General features: G+C 40.9%; 1 protein-coding gene across 5 annotated transcripts in view; it reads left to right on the forward strand.

Annotated features, from left to right (window-relative positions):
• Positions 1–14,639, forward strand: part of QPCT (glutaminyl-peptide cyclotransferase) — a 32,409-nt gene extending 17,770 nt beyond the window's left edge. For 4 of the 5 annotated variants that reach the window (XM_039529779.1, XM_039529781.1, XM_039529780.1 and 1 more), the window contains 5 exons: positions 3,621–3,902; positions 8,541–8,717; positions 9,296–9,395; positions 10,104–10,220; positions 12,667–14,639. In XM_039529779.1, the coding sequence (XP_039385713.1) occupies positions 3,621–3,902; positions 8,541–8,717; positions 9,296–9,395; positions 10,104–10,220; positions 12,667–12,812 (822 nt within the window). In that variant the 3' untranslated portion in view covers positions 12,813–14,639. The remainder of the gene's footprint in view (positions 1–3,620; positions 3,903–8,540; positions 8,718–9,295; positions 9,396–10,103; positions 10,221–12,666) is intronic. The other variant, XM_039529782.1, reaches the window with a different exon arrangement.
• Positions 14,640–20,677: the final 6,038 nt, after the last annotated feature.

The following is a 20,677-nucleotide window of genomic DNA, read 5'->3' on the forward strand; positions in this document are numbered from 1 at the left end:
CACACAAAGGATACCATCTGTTTGTATTCTGGTAGTGCACTCAAATGTCCGAGGATCTGGCCACCCACGTGTGGAGACACATTTTCTGCATTCAGTAAGACCACTACCATCAGAAGATTAAGAAATGTCATCCATAAAGCCACAATATCAAGGCTGACAGGCCCAAAACTTAATCTACTTTAAATTCTATTCCCTAATTTTACACAGCTCCAACAAGTATTACGTATAAAAGAAAATCAGATGTTAAACATATATTTAAGTGAAAGAGTACTCCATGTAACCTAAAATCAACTCATCTGGATGCCTTTGCACTCATACAAACATGCCATGTTTGCATGTTTGCACAGTTGCCCTTGGAACTTCACATGGGGGGCAAGCCAAATGTCTTCCCTGGCGAGGTCTTGCTGGTTTTGAGGCAGGAGCGGAGGTATTACAGAGTTGCCCCAAAGATCTAGCTCTAGTGATGGGTTGGACCATGATGCAATTTGACATCTTGCCTGCTCTGGATTACTATAGCTTGTCAAGAAGCCACAGTGTTTTTAAAAGGCACATGGGACCAGGACTCAGGGCTTCCTTTGCTGGTCCTTCCACCTATTCACTGTGCCACCTGGGGCAAGTCACTTTACTTTTCCGGTTTCAATGACCACATCTGTAATGTGGGGATATCAGTTCTTCTCTATCTCAGAGGAGTAACATGAGGCTTAATTCATTAATGCTTGTAAAGCACTTTGGGAGCCTCAGAAGAAAGGTGCTGTAGAACTTTGAAATAGAACTGTGGGCAAAATGCAGCCCTGGTATAACTCCAATAACTTCCGGGGAGTTGCATGTAGTACAGGGGTTCTCAAACTGGGGGTCGAGACCCCTCAGGGGGTGTGAGGTTATTACATGGGGGGGGTCGTGAGCTGTCTGCCACCACCCCAAGCCCCGCTTTGCCTCCAGCATTTATAATGGTGTTAAACATATAAAAATGTTTTCAATTTATAGGGGGGGTCCACACTCAGAAGCTTACTGTGTGAAAGGGGTCACCAGTACAAAAGTCTGAGAACCACTGACGTAGTAGAACCAGACGTAGTCTTGGTCACTCTTCTAGAAAAGTCCTGGGGAACTTTAGGAAAGGAATGAAAACTGTAATACAAAGTTTTATACAAATCACTCTAAAAACCTGTGGAATTTAAAGGGACACTGCCATCAGTAATCTAATCAGTTTAAAAAAGTGAGTTACATGCTGTTGGTGAGAACTGCTTTCTGCATCAGTTGGGCCATGATCTGAAGTTATCATTGAAGATGGCAGTAGAGTTAAAGAGAAGGTCTCAGCCTTCACACATACAGTGCCATGACTGGCCAGATATTGTAATATATTAACTAGAGAGATTAAATCTTAGCTAGGTGACATTTTTATTACAATGGCCTTACTGATGGCCTTATTGAGTTACACTACTTTTATATAGTCCATCTTCTTAAAATCAGCAATAAGAAGTTAAACAGCACCAGACCTAGCATGGAACCTTGACTCCCACATCTCCTATTAACATTTTGTCATGTTGAAAACTGACTACTTACTCCCATTCTATTTTTTGTTGCTATGTTTATGTAAAGAGACTAATCTAAGGGCTAGTTTGTAGCTAGTTCTGCATAGGTGCACACACAAGGGGAAAGGGCACAAGGAGTCTTTCCCCAGGCCACGTTATACCCCTTTGGAAGACCAGCACAACCCTAGTCCTTGCGCTACACCATTACAGGGATCAGGAGTTTCCTGCTGCTGGAGCTACTAGAGACTCTTCAGGGGGGAAAGAGGGTTTAAAGGTGGAATGTGACCCTATTGCCCTTCCACACTGACAAGCAGAGTTGAATCTGCACATCAGGGGTATACAAACAGCACCTGTTAAATGGTCTCTGAGTCACCCAGAATATCTCTTAGGATTCTCACCAGTGTGGAACCACTCTGTGCCCGCAACCAGCCATGCAGGCTGTGGCTTAACAGCACCACCAGAGCCCATTGTGTCCAATAAATGAACTTGCCAATCTGTAGTTGGTGGAGTGGAAAAATGCAGCTTGTTTCAGTGTCTGTGAGTGTCCATAGTACCCAGTTCTGAGGTTCCTAGGTGACTTACTCAGCCAAAGTAAAGGAAAAAATAACAGAGCAGAGTCCGAGGCATGGTAACCACCTGGCATGCTCAAGTAGAGGCTCTTTGCTGCTACGGATAACAACAATGTATGAAAATAAAGATCCTTATGACACTATAGAAACACTCTCCATTGTCAGCAGAGAGGAGAGTTTTGTTAAAACATAATAGCGCAGCCGGGGTGTCAAACCCATTCTGTGGAAAGGTCCAAATTCCACTTTTAATTCAGTCCATAGGCCGAGATGTACAGCTAGGACTACATACTCCCCTCAATCCACTGCAGATGCCAATGGTAGGTTAACAAACAGGACAAAATACTCGTTGTGCATGAACTTTCAGAACACTACCCAGAACAAAATGGAAACCATTCAAGGGGACACTCTTGCTCCCACTGAAGTCAATGGCAAAACTCTCATTGACCTTAATAGGAGCTGGCTCGGGCTCTTAATGGTCTGCTAGTTTTTCCCTTTTTAGAAGCTTTTGTCCACTATTTATCTAAATATAGAGAAACATGTCCTTGAGAGAGTACTTAAGAGACCAATAATAAAGATGACACAGAACTCTCTGTACTGGATACATTTGGGGATATTTTAGAGGCAATCTTTCAAGGCAGGAAGTTGCCTAATATGAGTGGTCTGTTGTACAGGTTCCATTGTTTTCATTTTTGTCCTCACATTGAATTATATTTTGTGTGATTCCATTTTTGAAGTCAGTTGTTCTCCAGTGTTCCGTTCTTTGCTCAGTTTATAGAGAAGAGATTATTTAGTTGTTTCCTGTTGAACTCTTAAGCCTCGTTCAAGACACTTGCTATTTGTTAGGCACATTTATTGTAGAAAGCAAACAGTAGTAGTATTGGTACTGCAGTAGTGCCTAAAGCAGGGGTCGGCAACCTTTCAGCAGTGGTGTGCCAAGTCTTCATTTAGTCACTCTAATTTAAGGTTTCGTGTGCCAGTAATACATTTTAACGTTTTAAGGTCTCTTTCTATAAGTCTATAACATATAACTAAACTATTGTTGTATGTAGAGTAAATAAGATTTAAAAAATGTTCAAGAAACTTCATTTAAAATTAAATTAAAATGCAGAGCCCCCTGGACGGGTGGCCAGGACCCAGGCAGTGTGAATGCCACTGAAAATCAGCTCGCGTGCTGCCTTTGGCACGCGTGCCATAGGTTGCCTACCCCTGTACTAAAAGATAATCCCTGCCCCAAAGAGTTTACAATCTTAGCATATAACAAGAGACAACAGGGGAGAGGCCAAGCAAATGGGGTGAAAGTGGAGGAAGAGAAGTTAGCAGTGAAACAATGATGGTGATTATCTCAAGGAGAACTCAGTCCATAAGCTGCCTAGCCCAGAAAATGCTTATTATGAATACAATAGCCCATGCAGAAAAAATAAAGCGCTGATATTGTAAACTAGCTACTGATACAGTTTGTTTGCAAACATCTGTTTGATGCTGAACAATATTACTGTGATTTTTTTTAAAAAAACAATTCCAGCATATCAAGCGCCGTATTCAAAGATTGCAGGCTGGCTGGGTAGTCGAAGAAGATACATTTCAGGGATACACGCCCTATGGATACCGAACGTTCTCAAATATCATCAGCACCCTCAATCCCTCTGCCAAGCGCCATTTGGTACTTGCTTGCCACCATGACTCAAAATACTTCGGTCCACAGTGGGATGGCAGAGTGTTTGTGGGAGCCACTGACTCAGCTGTGCCCTGCGCTATGTTACTGGAGCTAGCACATGCCCTGGACAGCCAGCTCCAGTCAATTAAGGTACTTGTTTCTTTTTCTCTTTTGCATGCTCCCGTGATAGTTGAGCCTTATGTGGCTTCTGTATTGTCATTCTCAATGATCATGGGCCTGATCCTTCACCTACTGATGTTGATAGCACAACTCCCATTGATTTTAATGGGAACAGAACTGGGACCCAGGTCTATTACTGCATAAGAGTTTAACTTCACATCATTAAAAAAAAAAGAGGACGCATTGATAGATGCACAATGGTATCAGAGAGGTTTGAGCAAGTTGATAGCATGCTATGGAAATTATACTTTTTTACTTAGTTAAACTGGAGACTTTTAAAAAGATTTCTAACCACAGGATATACAGAACCATGCTTTTTAGAAAGTAACCTAATAGTGTCAGCTTTCAGAATGTAGGATACATTAATAACCTCTGTTTCTAAGTCTGATACCATTAAATTAATGATTAAACATCACAAAGAAACACAGTAACACTTCATAATTACATGTAAAGGGTGGATAATTTAATGGATCATAGCCATTGTCATAAATGCATGGATTTTAAGGTCCAAAGAGACCATTATGAACATCTAGTCCGACCTCTTGCGTAATACAGGCCATAGAATGCCATGTAGTAATTCCTGCACCAAGCCCAGTCACTAAAAACGACATTGAGAAGGGTGTGGTGTATTTCTCACTGTAACTGCTAGGTCTTTCCTTTGTGTGTACCTCACTTTTAAATCTCTAGGAAGTCTACTGTTTTCTGAGATAGGCAGCCATTTGAAGCGAGAAAGAGAGTTGCAGCAGCCTGTTACAGAGGAGATACATACACCATGTTTTAATGGCAACTTCACTTCTGTTTTTTTTTTCCCCTTGTTTTTCTTAATGTAAGTCAATTATTCAGAATTAAGTATGTGGTGGTCTTGGATGATGGGAAGACATAACACAGGAAATGTAATATATATTAAATTACCTTGTCCATGTTGTTAAGAGCTGATGTAAATTCATGCTAGGGCCATCTGCAATGCACAAGAAGTTTCAGTGGCCCTAAAAAATCCAGGAACTATGCTACATGTTTTTGAGTGCCTTATCTACTATTTCACACATGCAGATATAAAACACTCCTGTAATAGATATGCCTGGGTTTCATATGTAAAGCTGATTCTCTCTGCAATCTCAAAGTACAGATGATAGGTTTTGATTTTGTGGTGTTCTGATGTGAGGTATCTAAGTAATCTAAACATTGTTTTTATGGCTGCAATTGTTTCCAAAAAGTTGATATAGCACCTTTTAGTGCTAGTAGTGTATTTGGGGATTTGAACATTATGAAGTGTTCCAATATTTTTATCATAAAACTAAGTATATTACATATATATCCGCTGGCCCTTTAAAGCGCCGCTGCTGGAGCTCCAGTAGTGATTTAAGGGCCGCGGCTGGAGCACCGGGCCCTTTAAATCACCGCCAGGGAAGCCGGTCCACTCCAGCAGAGTGTACCGGCTTACTTTCACCTCTGGATAAAACGCGGTTTCACCTATAACGCAGTAAGGTTTTTTGGCTCCCAAGGACTGCGTTATATCGGGGTAGAGGTGTATTTCACCATGGCATATACTAATGAACTGTCATTTAAAAATCTTGATTTTGCATGAACTAGCACAGTTGTTTATATAAACAAATCCTGGCACCAATTTAGTGGTTTGAATCTTTAGCAAGTACTAAGTCAGTATTTAATTTCAACTTTTCATTTCATGAAGAGACAGTATTTTAAATGTGTGTGAAATAATTACTTTGCTAACAGATTTCACAGGCCATCATTTGTACAAAGTATTTTGGGATTCATCTGATGAATACATTATCTATGACCTTTTGACTCTACTTGTAGTAGCATAATAGTCTATTGTGTTCTTGGCCAAATCTATTAATATACAGTGACTTTGAGTTGTGATTTCTATCTCAATGCTCTTCCAATTTATTTATATTTATGTAAAGCTTAAAATACTCTAGTTCATAGATATCTTTTTACATTACTCAGACATGGAATATTTTAAGCAAAAAAAAAAAGGGATAGATACTTTCTTTTTTTTAGTTACTTTATTCAGATTTATACTCCTGATATATGGGGGGATGAGCTCTCTACAAAATAGCAAGTGTTTCACAGCAGAGCAGATATCAATATTACCCTATCTACACAAGGGAAATTTTCTAAGTTTCCCACCATTGTTTACCCTGGTTCAGCTCCATCAGTGGTAGCAAGGTTGGGAGCCTTAGTGCATACAGGGCACTGGATGCCGCCACCACCACCTCCACCTTTTTAACTCTGTTTGGCATAGGATTAGTGGATACAATGGTAAAACCACCAATGGCAACTCTCTAGAGTAGGTGTCCCAAAGTTACTAATATGGGTGGAACACACCTGGTATTAGCAATGGTGGAAAATTTTAGGAAGTGGCCATAGTGTAGACAGTGCCTGTGCTGGGAACATGTGGAGGAAGAGGAGAAGACATTCCACATGGATAGCTCCTTTGCAGCCCTAAATACAAATGTCATCTTCTCTGCAGATGGCAGTGCCTTAATTTTATTTTTTTTTTTGGGTGGCTGAAGAGGAAGGGTCTTTGTGACACTTTTCAGGGTACCTGAGGTGTCCGGGGTGAATCAGTACCACCTGCTTACAGCAGGAGGAAGCCCTGTCTGTGCCCACCAGGGTGACGCTTTGCAGCCACCGGCTGCTGGCAACACCGCTCCAGTCTGGGGTCTGCAAGCCCCTCTCTTCCCCTTTGCAAGCTAACAATTTACATACCTCATTTTGTTACACTTGAGTGCCCAGTCTCTTATCTCTAGATGCCCGCAAGGCACACCAGTGGAAGCAGTGCACCCCAGTTTATCACTCTCCTTCGCACAAGTTGCTTATATCTATAGTAAAACCAAAGTGAAGTTTATTTAACAGGGCTTAAGACTCAAATAAAAGCAAGTATAAGGGTTTGGAAACATAAGGTAACAGGTAAAAGAAAAACATAAAATACAAGCTATAGCCTATACTTATTAATAATTTACTTTCCTGGCTAATAAGGTATTTCTCACCCAATGAATTCGCTCTTACAGCATTTGTCCAGTCCAGAAAACTAGGATCCACCTTTCATGAGATATCCATTACAGAGGAGAGACTCTGCCAGCGGGGATAACAACTTGTGATTTTTCTTCACTTCTTATACAATGACAGACTGTTTCTTACCCCTGGGGGTTCCCTATTCAGAGACTTTTTGGGGGGGTTCTTTTGTCTCTTCATAAATCCTCAAGTCTGCACCTGGTCTAGACAGTAAATACTAGGCTGGCTCCACGGACGTCCATGGTTCTCAGTGTTGACTGAGTTAGCCCAGAGACCCGCCTTGCCTCAAGTGGCAAGTTTCACTTCAACAGTCTTGAAACTCAATATCCTACGTAACTAAAATTATTTCCTGTGCAAACATCACAAAATAACCATGACAATCAGCTAGTTCTTAAGTTTCAGCAGAGCCCACACACAGCCCCCTTCAGTGAAATACTGAGAATTTGGTTAGACGTGGGTCAATATACCTGCTTGGGTATGTCTGTGTCACAGTGTTCCCTTTCCATAATGTGGCAAACAGGGTCCAGATACCCCAAAGGGAGAACAGGGGGTCAAAATCCCAAAGAGTAAGCAACTGAATCAATAGGTTGTGTACAGTGTTATTGGGTATAAAAATATGCCAAGTAAGGTATTTTATGAAAGCCTGTAATATTTTGAACTTGATGGTCTTTATGTATACAGACATGGCTATGAGTAAATGTATTTGTGTACGTGTAGAGCTGTGCTCATGATCTGTGCTGCAACATTTAGCTCCACCTCACAGCAGAGTGGTGAAGCAATCAGGCAGGAAGGGGTTGCGTTCCCACCCAGCACCTAGCATTTCCTGGATTGTGTAAAGACAAACACTGAGCCATTAGGATTAGTGGGGCAATATTAAGACATCCTGTCTGAAATTTCCCCACCCTAAATAATGAAGTCACCATGCCAGGGTAGTGACATAGTTTTAAGGCACCCAACGTTACAAGACAGGTGGTGACAGAACCCTTTACTGGTCTGGGTGAGCCTCAAAATGACACCCACATCCTGAACTTTGGTTTTAGGGTCAGATTAAGGCTGCACATCACTCTGCAGAAAAAGAAATGTCACTATTTTAATGACTAGTGCCTTGTTCCTCACTGTTTTCATGAGACTCAGTACACACAAACATGACAAAAACCACAGCTCATTTATGAGTCTGCTTGCTGAGGCAGAACTCATATCAAGGATTACCACAAATGCTAATCTCAGATGACATTAAATGTTTCAACCACCTGGTACTGTAGACCGCTCTCAAGTTATTGAATTCATCCTCATACAAGTCAGAGATGTGAAACTTCTAACCACCGACAGAGTCCTCATAAAGGAATTGTATCAACACAGGCTGCTTTTAAGGCACGACAGTCTTTATCGTAGGTATAGGTATAGGTATGGAAGGCTGAAGATGTGGGAAGGCTTGAATAAGAATGGTAGTCCTTTCATGTGAGTCGTTAAAAACGGACTACTCATGAGAAAGCTGCAGGATCAGACCCTGTATCAATATGTATTTCCACTGAAATTGAATGTGACATTGCTTTTGACATTCCTCAACAGACCAGCTTAGCCCCCAGGCCAGATCTTTCACTTCAATTGATTTTCTTTGATGGTGAAGAAGCCTTTGTGCGGTGGTCTCCTACCGATTCCCTCTATGGATCTCGACACTTAGCTCAGAAAATGGAATCTACTCCCCATCCACCTGGTGCAACAAATACAAACCAACTACAGAGCATTGTATGTGAAAACTCCTTTAATTTCCAAATGAATTCCTAGTTAAATACTATACAACTAATACAAAGAACTACTGTGAAATCAGCTAAATTCCACCAAGCGAGAACTCCATCAGATAATGGGAGGGAGCATATGGGTTTGTTTTTGTTTTTGTTTTTGTTTTTTTTTGGGGGGGGGCGGCGGCTTACTTGCGTTCTATTTCTCCTTCCTGTGCCACTTCAGTGGGAAAAGCAGGGACAACTGGAGGCAACTTGCTCTTATTTTTTCTGCAGGAAAAAGTGTGAGTTGCAACTGCTCACACCAGGTCTGAATCTGGCCCATTGCATTTTGCAAATCATGCAGCTCCTTTTTTCCCTGGTTAAAGGTGCTATTGTATATTAAATCTCACTTCTGCCTCTCATTAGCTCTCTTCACACATAGTGAGTTGATTACAGGTTCTTTGCTCAGAATTATTGAATTAGTGATGTGAGAAATAGCAAAGCCCTACTCTCTCACTTGTACTCATATTTATATGGCATATTATTTCCTTAAAAGACTTTTTAATGAAGCTAAAAGTTTTCATTTTTGTTTTACTCCTATAGGATCTGTTTGTGTTACTGGATTTAATTGGTGCTTCAAACCCAACCTTTCCCAATTATTTTTCAAACACTGCTCGATGGTTTAACAGACTTCAGGCAATCGGTAAGGACGGTTATCCATCAAAGTAAGGGCTCAATCCTGAAAGCCCTCTTCAGCAGTGTCATTCTTCCCCTGGAATTCAACAATTCTTCATGCAAAGGAGTTGTAGGTTCAGACTCTAAAATTGTGGTAGCCACTTCCAACCAAAGCAAGTTATTACAATTTTTAAGGTGCTTGTTTTTGGTAAAATTGTCCTTGCTAAACTCTGTTTGTTTTACTAACACTTATGGGGGGTTTCAAAGATTTCACAATTTATTACCTGCTTCACATAATTCTGTAGTTTAATTAACTGGGAATTAATTTTTCTAAAGAAATAAAAATAAAAATCTAACATTTAGCAGGAACTTGAAAAAACTGCTATGAAAACTCTAGTATACTTGTGACCTCTAATGAAATGGCCCAGTGGGTAGCCTAGAAACATGGGAGCCAGGAAACATGGGTTCTAAGACTGTCACTGTGGGACCTTGGGCAGGTCACATCCCCGCCCTCCCCCTGTGCTTCAGTTATCCTCATTTTAGAGGTGGGGAAACAACAGCCATCTTCCTCCACTGACTGATGCCAGGTGAACACAAATTGTTTCCATTTTTTTTCCCTCTTTGATGTGAAAAATATCCTATACTACACGAGAAAAGTTGTTCAGTTGATTATACTATTTGAAGGATATTTTACTGTCAAGTATAATTTAAACTTTGTTTAAATTGTGAATTTTAGAACGAAAGCTACATGGCTTGGGTTTGCTGAAGAATCACCCTTCTGAAAGGCAGTATTTCCGGGGTAATGCCGCTCCAAATTCGATTGAGGATGACCATATTCCATTTTTAAGAAGAGGTACTGGAATCTATTTTAAATATTTCCTAACTGGCATATGAGTTTACTGTAATTTCAGGGGCAGATGCTTATTTTAAGCAAGTGAGCATTGGGTATAGGCCAGCATTTTCTAACCTAGTTCCTTAAATCTGAGGCTCCTAAATACATTTTCAGAGGGGCTAGGTGCCACTGATCTCAAAGACATTTCATAGCAGTAGAACACAAATCTTCCTTTTCCAAAAGCACAGCTCCCCCAATCTGAGCTCAAAGGAATCTCAGTACACACACTAGCCAGTTTGTTACAGCACAATTGAGACTAGTGAAATAATCTATTCTTCTTCACCTTGGCATTTCACAAGCATAAAAGGGGAATTTGGCTTAGAGATTTGATTGAGCTGATATCGAGAGCCTTAGACAATCCCAGGAACTTTTTCACCGGGCTCTCTAGTGTTTATTCCTCCCTACTTTAATTATATATCAGAGGGGTAGCTGTGTTAGTCTGGATCTGTAAAAGCAGCAAAGAGTCCTGTGGCACCTTATAGACTAACAGATGTTTTGGAACATGAGCTTTCGTGGGTGAACACCCACTTCGTCGGATGGGTGGAAATTTCCAGGGGCAGGTGTATATATATGCAAGCAAGAAGCAGGCTAGAGATAACAAGGTTAGTTCAATCAGGGAGGATAAGGCCCTGTTCCAGCAGTTGAGGTGTGACAACCAAGGGAGGAGAAACTGGTTTTGTAGTTGGCAAGCCATTCACAGTCTTTGTTTAATCCTGGGCTGATGAGTTTCAGTTCATCTGCATTTGACAGTATCAGCTCAAGATTAAACAAAAGACTGTGAATGGCTTGCCAACTACAAAACCAGTTTCTCCTCCCAAGGTTTTCACAGCTCAGCTGCTAAAAGAGGGCCTCATCCTCCCTGATTGAACTAACCTCGTTATCTCTAGCCTGCTTCTTGCTTGCATATATATATATATATATATACACACCTGCCCCTGGAAATTTCCACTACATGCATCCGAAGAAGTGGGTATTCACCCACGAAAGCTCATGCTCCAAAACATCTGTTAGTCTATAAGGTGCCACAGGACTCTTTGCTGCTTTTACTTTAATTATGAGGTTTGTACTGATCCCCAGCCTGCTTCTGTTGCCAATCTTGTGTGTTCACTCTAGCCAGCTGCAGGGCTTTGACAAATGCAAAACTGGGGTTCAGTCCAACCCAAGCTCCTCTGAAGGTCAGATCATGCACAACTGAGTAGGGTGATGAGCACAGTATGGTACAGCTCATAGCTGAAGAAAGCAGGGCAGGTGCCACTGAGGCATAGCCTGTTAAACACCTTCCATGTGTGAGCTATGGCGAGGTTACCAAAAAGAAGCCCCAGTGAAAAGGTGAAGAAGAACCACTACAGTCACCAGACAATGCAGGTGACAAGCTCCTCTAACATCATGGGTAGGAGGCAGAGAGAGGTGCATCTTACTTGTTTGCTTTTGGGGAGCTGTGTGAACAAGGGGGTGGTAGGGAACAGAATGGGGGGGGGGGAAAGAGTGGTAGGTGGAGAATAAATTTAATTGTCCCTCCCACAAACAGTTCCATACCACAACCTACCCTAACCCTCCAATGGCTTGGTGCCTGAGGCTTTCACATAACCAGCATTACACAGCCATCATGCTGGGAGTGCTGGTAGCTTAGTGTAACAAAGGGTGCGCCATTTTACAAGGCAGTAAAGGGATAGGTAAGGCATCCTAACCAATCCCAATCGGGGAGCTGGATAATTGCTACGTAGAACAGAGCAAGACTAACATTACGCTATAATAGGCCCATTCAGAATTGCCCTGAGGGAAAGCTACAGTGGCTACATGTCCTCCATTGCTCTCAGGTAAGCACAGTAGGAGCATGACTGCAAGGCTGAGAGCTGCTGTGACAGTCCAACCACAACTACTGTCACAAGTATTTTTAAAGAGTGTGCTGGAAAATTAGTCTTTTTTAAAAGACTAATTTTAGGAATCAGAGAGGTAGCCGTGTTAGTCTGTATCCACAAAAACAATGAGGAGTCCGGTCGCACCTTACAGACTAACAGAAGATTCCCTTCTCTTCATGTGTCAGTGTATTTATGCCTGCATCTGTAATTTTCACTCCATGCAGCTGAAGAAGGGGGGAGGGGTTACCCACGAAAGCTTAACAGATTTATTTGGGCATAGTCTTTAAGGTGCCACCAGACTCCTCATTAATTTTAGGAATTATACAGTGAATACAGTGGTGAGCTTCTGTAGTCACAAGCTGGGTAAGAGGAACAATGGAAGGAAGCTGTGGAGATACCAGCTTGTTATGGAGTCACTCTATTGAGTAATAGTCTGACTGTAGCCCTGGATTCCAAATGACTTAGATGTTCCACTTGTACTGTAATGCATGCTAATTTAGCACACAGGCCTTTGGGTGAGTATCTCCAAATTCCTTCCTCTCTTTCAGGGGTTCAAATTCTTCACTTGATCCCATCCCCTTTCCCTAAGGTGTGGCACACTATGGAGGACAATGAACAAAACCTCCACAAACCCACCGTTGACAACCTCAACAAAATCCTACAAGTGTTTGTGCTGGAATATCTCAATCTGTGATAGCACAGTGGCTCTGAAGCACTGCTCTGTTTTAAATACTGCTACCAGCCCCAAGCATCAAGTTCTTAATCATTTCTCACCAGGAGATAACTGTAATGGAGAGCACTAAAGTAAAGCATGATGTGATGACAACTCTTATTAGTCAGAGGTCAGCTGTCTTTGGCTGCATAGTCCAGTTAAGTCAGATAAAAATGCCTTTAAGCAGGAATTGTCAGCCTGGACAGAACCTGTCCTCTACATCTGACCTGAGGAGAGAGAAGGGAAACCTGAATTTTTCCATGTCACTATCACTGTTTTTAGTCCAGACATTAAAACTAAACAGAATCCAGATCCTGAATGCAAATACTTCCTAGTTTAAGGTTTAGCTGCAGTTTTTATAGAGTAAATAACTTTTAAAGTCCAAAGATGGAAATTCGGAGCTCATTACCAACCATAAGTGTTCAGATTATGCCTGTTTTGAGAATGGTGTGGAGCTACCCCACCCCAGAAGGAGCTTCCAGAATTCCTGGCATGCTGAGTGAAGCACACCTTAAAAGAGCATGTGCTTAATTCCCGTGAAGCAGAGAAAGGACCATAACTATTGTCTTCTCCCTGTCCTATCCTTTGTGAGGTGGTAGGTTTGTGCTCAAGGTGGGGGCAGGAACTACACCTATGCCCTGCCCTTGCACATACATGTAAGAGAAGAGTGGATATTGGCGGGGAAGGGAGAGCAGAGTTCCTGCACACACTGTGCATCCATGCAAGAGTCAACCACAGTTTGTCCCAAAATAAATAAGCCCTTGCAGAACCCACCAGGGAGTGGTGGTATTGCAGCACAAAGCAAAATCAGAACTGATCACATTTTATTTGTGTGCATTTTTTAAACTACAGGATTTAAAAAATATTTTTAAATACAATGCAAGCTGTAGAGTAGTGGCGCTAATGAAATAAGCATTAGAGTAGGTGTAAGGTTCCAAAGAATGAGAGTCTAAACACCACACAATGAGGAGCAAACAAAAACATCCCAAGAGTGATAACAATTGTCATGGCACTGGCCTGTATTTTAGATTTTATACAAATAAGCTTTTCTAAACCTAAGATCAATATTTCTGTAACTTCAAATTCCAATAGAAACTTTAAAGGCACTGAACATTCCCTTACAGTGTTTGCAACACAAAGTTGCAGCATTGTGCTATTATGAGAACCTGAAAATGAAATTTTGATCTTCTATTTTCATTGTCCAAATTGAGAGAAATGCAAAAGGTAAAAAGCACAAGATGGATTTTAAACTATTTTCAATTTTAATAATCTAAGTCACTGTTTGTAACAAAGGCAAGAAATTTTTCTTTTTAAATGAGATTTTTAAAATGTTACATCCTCCTATTAAGATGCAATAATCTGGATGCATTCTCTAAAACAGAGCACAATAAACTTAAATACATGTTTATCTAATTTTAAAGTAAATGTACAATAAAAGTTGTCACATTAAATAAAAATTATTTTGAGTCATTGCTAGTATGTTTGTGTTTTACAGATTATGAGAATAATTTTAAGTTATAATCATTTGAGGTTTGAACATTAATGAGGTTACGCTAATGTCCAAGCAATATAAAAGACACCTATACAATGTCACTAGGCAGAGAAAAAGTATTAACAAAAGGGAAAGGTACAGAAACTGCCATGAATTTAAAGGCTTCTAAGTTATTAATTTTTAAAAAGTGGTTTGTTTGCTGTGGTTTCATGCTCTGTAAGGCCTCTGAAAATAAAATGTATTGGCATTTTTAACATGTATGACATATATGTGGAGTTGGATGCTGTTACTAAGAAACTGTCTGAAATTATAAATTCCTACAAGTCTATTCATTATTTTACACTAACTCACCCATAAAAATGTACTCCCATCTGAAGTGTGACCTACAAAATCAGTATGGAGCGTTTAAGGGTCCCCACTGCTCCTGAGAAAAGTGCTACACTTTTATTCCCGTGTCACTAGCTGACACCACCAGCTTTATGAAGTGTCTGAGGTTTCCTCTGGAAGGTAAATTTTTATTCACTTCGCTAAGGGTGACCATATGTCCTGTTTTGACCGGACAGTCCCTTTTTTAAGTCCTGACCCGGCTGTCCTGACTTTTTGGCAAAACTAGGCATTTGTCCTGTTCGCTCTTGCCAACTGATCATCAACTGTCAAGAGCAAATGAGACAAATGCCCAATTTTATCAAGAATGTGGGGTGCCACCCTTAGCAGGGCACAGAGGAACATGCGGTGGGGGGATGACTTGGGCAAGTGACTTGGGCCAGTCCAGCTCCACATGAGCGGGGAGAGGGGTTGGGCAAGCAGCTTGGGCTGGCCCCGCATGGGCTGAGGGGTGAGTGGAGCAGGCCAAGGGGGATTAGTGGCTCGGGCCAGCCCCATGAAGGTGGGTGGGAGCAGCTCAGGCCAGCACTGCATTGGGGTGGGTAATGGCTCGGGCCAGTGCCTGACATTAGTGCCGTGCAGGGGACAGGCATGCAAGGCTTGGGCCAGCCTGGGGGAAGGGAGGCCTCAGGCTAGCCCCAGGCAGTGTTCCTTTTTCCCTTTGCTACCAGCTCCCTATTTAAGGCCTGAACTGAAAGGCACTTAGCAGACATAGATCTCATTGACTTCAATGGGTTGCAATAGCTCAGCTCTGGGGAGTGAGACTATTCTTGGCCATGACAAGAAGGTCCAGTGGTTCAGGTGACACTTGTCCCCTGGGCTCATAAGAGAGCTAGGGACCCTCCCTAAAGAGTTTCCAGGCCCTAGGGCTCATCAAAAGAGGCTTACCTGGAATGGCACAAGTCTCAGATCCAGAATAGAGGAAGGCATCAGCAAAGGAGATGGCCCACAGTGCAGCTGGAAGAGAGCAGGTGCTGGAAGGTACGAGTGACCCAGAACACCAAGAGCCTAGACAGCAGCTAAAGGCAGATTTAGCCAGAGGAAATGCTAAGCTGACTGACAAATCAAAAGCACAGTTTGGGGTGGGGTCTCATTGATCCAATCAGACAGACACCCAGAGAAAAAAACAACACTTGGTAGAAGAAAGTCAGGGTTGCATTATCACTTACCATTGCCTCAGAAGACAAATGGCAGGAGGTTGGTGGTGGAGCCAATTCAGAGCACATTGGAAACTGAGTTTGTCTTTGTATAAAAGATCTGGCATCTGGACAGCACTGCCCCTTTCCTATCTGCATGGTGAATACTGTACCCAGGTGGGACACAGCAAAGATGATGAACTCCAGGCCATCTACTGATCCACAACTTGTAAAACTGCTGCTTGGACCTCCTGCTTGGATAGAGCTGCTACCAGTCAGTCATCTAAATATGACAGTTCTTGAATCTTTGGTTCCTGTATGGATACTACCAGAGCCTTTGAAAATGTGTGGGGTGCTGGTTATAACAAAGAGGGAAAAGCACTAAGTGTCGTTACACAAAGGATCTCTCTAATGACAATGTATTACTTTACTTGTATTGCAATGAGTAATCCATAGGAGCCCCAGTGATGGACCAGAACCCCATTCTGGTAGGAACTCTATCCACAAACAAAAAAAAGACTGTCCCCAAGAATTTACAATCTCTCAGATCCAGTCAGGCCATACAATTTGCTTACTTCCATTGCAGCACTCACTGCCCTGTGAGATTGCATTTGGAGCTGATTTACTGGTTAACCCAGAATCCTCTGCTATGTGGAATCCTCCCAGCCTCCTCTGCACAACAAAACAGTCCACACAAACCCTGGATGTCATCCTGCTAGGGCAGAAGCCTCATGGCCATGAGAGTGAATACAATTAAAATCAGCATTTCCCATTTAACATACATAGATACTTGCTTTTTTGTGTGATTAGATACCAAACACATTGATTGTGACCAGCTAACAGTGAAATTTAAAATACAATTAGCAAAAGCAAAAGAATGACAACAATCTTGTATCAGAAGTGTCATATATAAAGTTATTTACAAAATATATACTGTAAATTCTGTTAATAATCTACATGACTGAAAACGAAGTGGGTATTCACCCACGAAAGCTCATGCTCCAAAACGTCTGTTAGTCTATAAGGTGCCACAGGACTCTGCTGCTTGAAAACTAAAAGACCATCTATTATGAAATTCAAACATCAATCAATATACAAAAAGGTAATGACAATTCTTTTCACAAGTTACCACGTTTTTCTCTATTTTTAAGAATCACAATTGCCTTTAATTTTTTTCCTCACATCAAGAGATTTTAAAGATGGGAGTCAAATTATTTTTTCTAATTTTACTCTACCCTGATTCTACATGTATTATGAACATGATTACAATAGTAAGTCAACTGAAGAGCTGTATTTCTATTAGAGCCTCTGTTACCTGCACGTCTGTGCAGTATAGTATATAAAGTGTATAGTAAAGTAGCAATTCAAAATACTTGTTAAATATAGTAATATTGCACAGTTCAGTAAAAATACTGAATCTCTGATGAGAAGCTGTGGATTCAATTCTCCTTTGGGGCTTTAAATCAACTGTGTCTTCAGTTTAAAGTGTGGCTTCTACTAAAAGCAAGCAAACAGATGCAATGAATACAATAGATATATTTCACAAAAATGAAAAAAAAATCAATGCAACAAGTAGAGACAATTCTTAAATGCAGCTAAAAAGTATTATACTGTAAATAACAGTTTTTATGTTGCTAAAACTGCTATATTGAGGGTGATACAATTTAAGGCTTAAGAAGTACAAAGGGCCTGTTTAATATCCTCTGTACTGGGGTGAATTTTACCCTAAATGCATGTAACTTCTATGAAAAGCTGCATAATGAAGATGGGGTTATTAAACAAAGGTGATTATTGAACCAAGGGTTCTTCTAGTTGAAAATATACAGTACTTCATAGTTCACTAGCACTAGGTTATGCTTGGTTTTCAGATGCCATTATACTTTCTAACACTTTACTGAGCTGACAGTTTGTCATTCATTCATCTGCTAGGAAGAGTAAGTCAGCTCTACACTACACACTTACTTGGTAGAACTACATTGCTCAGGAGTGTGAAAAAGCCACACCCAAGTGACATAGTTATACTAACCTTAAACCCCCCCCCCCCCCATGTAGACAGCACTGTGTCGGCAGAAGAGCTTCTCCCACCAACACAGCTACCACCTCTTGCGGAGGTGGAGTTATTAAGCCGACAGAAGAGCTCTCTCCCGTCGCCTTAGAGTGTCTTCACAAGAAGCGCTACAGTCGCGCAGCTGTGCTGATGCAAGTTTGTAGTGTAGACCTGCCCTAAGAGTTACATCCCCATCTGTAACTCATATGAAAATGTACTCTATAGCTGTGGGTCTCAGCAGATTGGCCCCAGGCAGTCCACACCAAGGTACTGTTCTACAGAACAGTTTGTTTTTTTTCCGTGGGTGGGGGGGAGCCCTCATCCATGTGTCTGAGTGGACTGATGTGTAGTGGGGAGATAAAGTGAAAATGGTTTCTTTGTGTGTGGAACGGCAAAACTCCACAACTAGTGCATGGGGACAAAGTCTCAAACCCTCAAGTGAAGATTTAAGCTCTGGGGAAGTGTTTGTTTCTTAATTTAACCAGCTCTGGAGGAAATAGCCCTTAATCCTCCTGGTCAAACACATTATCTTCAAATAACATCTGATTAGATTTCAACTTGTGGGTCACCTAGATGCTGACTATGGTGACTGGTGCTCTATAAATATCTAAGATAGGTGGATTAATTTGGTGAGCATGCAAGCTAGCAAAGGGAGAGCCTTTGTGCCGAGGATAGTGGGAGGGACAAGACTGTGTGTGGCGAGCTGGGTGGCAAGGACGACAATGGGAACGGGAAACCTGTTTGTGTAGAGCTGAGAGATGCAGAAGACAATGTAGAGACTACTTCTGTCTGGGGAGCTGAATGGTGTGGTGAATAGTGGGGGCATGGGGAGAAATAGAAAGCAATATTACCAGAAGGCCCTTCCACAGGAGCATCATGGCAAAGGGGGAATGGGAAGGTGAAAAATGGAGGAGCCCTTTTGGGATGCACTTTTGGACCCTAGAGAAACATGGCTATATGTATATTTATTAGGGCTGTCAAGCGATTGAAAAAATTAACTGTGCAATTAAAAAAAACAAACCATGCTTAATTGCACTGTTAAATAATAAAAAAAAAATTATTTAAATTTTTTGGATGTTTTCTACATTTTCAAATATATTGATTTCAATTACAACACAGAATACAAAGTGTACAGTGCTCACTTTATTTTTTTATTACAAATATTTGCATTGTAAAAAACAAAATAAATAGTATATTTCAATTCACCTAATACAAGTACTGTAGTGCAATCTTTTTATCATGATAATTCTACATCTGTAAGTTTAACTATGTTCAAAAAACGTAAAACTTTAGAGCCTACAAGTTCATTCAGTCCTATTTCTTGTTCAGCCAATCACTCAAACAAGTTTCTTTATATTTGAGGGAGATAATGCTGCCCGCTTCTTGTTTACAGTGTCACCTGAAAATGAGAACAGGCGTTCGCATGGCACAGTTGCAGACAGTGTCGCAAGATATTTATGTGCCAGATGCGCTTAAGATTCATATTCCCTTGATGCGTTAACCACCATTCCAGAGGACATGCGTCGATGGTCCTGATGGGTTCTGCTCAATAATAATCCAAAGCAGTGCAGACCAATGCATTTTCATTTTCATTATCTGAATCAGATGCCACCAGCAGAAGGCTGATTTTCTTTTTTGGTGGCTCGGGTTCTGTAGTTTCTGCATCGTAGTGTTGCTCTTTTAAGACTTCTGAAAGCATGCTCCACTTCTCCTCTCGCTCAGATTTTGGAAGGCACTTCAGATTCTTAAACATTGGGTTGAGTGCGGTAGCTATCTTTAGAAATCTCACACTGGTACCTTCTTCGCGTTTTGTCAAATCTGCAGCAAAAGTGTTCTTAAAATGAACAGCATGTGCTGAGTCATCATCCAAGACTGCTATAATATGAAACACATGGCAGAATGTGGGTAAAACAGAGCAGGAGATATACAATTCTCCTCCAAGGAATTCAGTCACAAATTTAAACAAGAGTCATCAGCATGGAAGCATGCCCTCTGGAATGGTGGCCAAAGCATGAAGGGGTATACAAATGTTTAGCACATAAAATACCATACAATGCAGGCTACAAAAGTGCTATGCGAAAGTCTGTTCTCACTTTCTGGTAAAATTGTACATAAGAAGCAGGCAGCATTATCTCCTGTAAAGGTAACCAAACTTGTTTGTTTTAGCGATTGGCTGAACAAAAAGTGGGATTGAATGGGCTTGTAGGCTCTAAAGTTTTACATTGTTTTGTTCATGAGTGCAGTTCTATAAAAAAAATCAAAAAAATCTACATTTGTAAATTGCACTTTCACAATAAAGAGATTGCACTACGGTACTTGTATGAGGTGAATTAAAATACTATTTTATCATTTTTACAGTGCAAATATTTGTAATAAAAATATAAAGTGAGCGCTGTACACTTTGTATTCTGTGTTGTAATAGAAATAAAAATATTTGAAAATGTAGAAAAAAATCCACAAATATTTAATAAATTTCAATTGGTATTCTATTGTTTAACCATGCAATTAAAACTGCAATTAATCATGATTAATTTTTTAAACCGCAATTAGTTTGAGTTAATCGCATGAGTTAACTGAGATTAATTGATAGCCCTGTTTATTAAAAAATAGGTAAGTGTACATGAAAATTAGGCACAGTCATGTTGCCAATATGGCTCTCAGTACCACAAACACAGAGCATCACTGCCATATACTGCATTCTCTTTTTCTGCACCATTGATACATACTATGCCTGTGAACTAGCTTTATAAATGGTGAACTGTTTTCTGATGCTCTACAGGAGAAATAT

Source organism: Mauremys reevesii, linkage group 3, assembly GCF_016161935.1.
Source record: "Mauremys reevesii isolate NIE-2019 linkage group 3, ASM1616193v1, whole genome shotgun sequence".
Classification (NCBI taxonomy): Eukaryota; Metazoa; Chordata; order Testudines; family Geoemydidae; genus Mauremys; species Mauremys reevesii.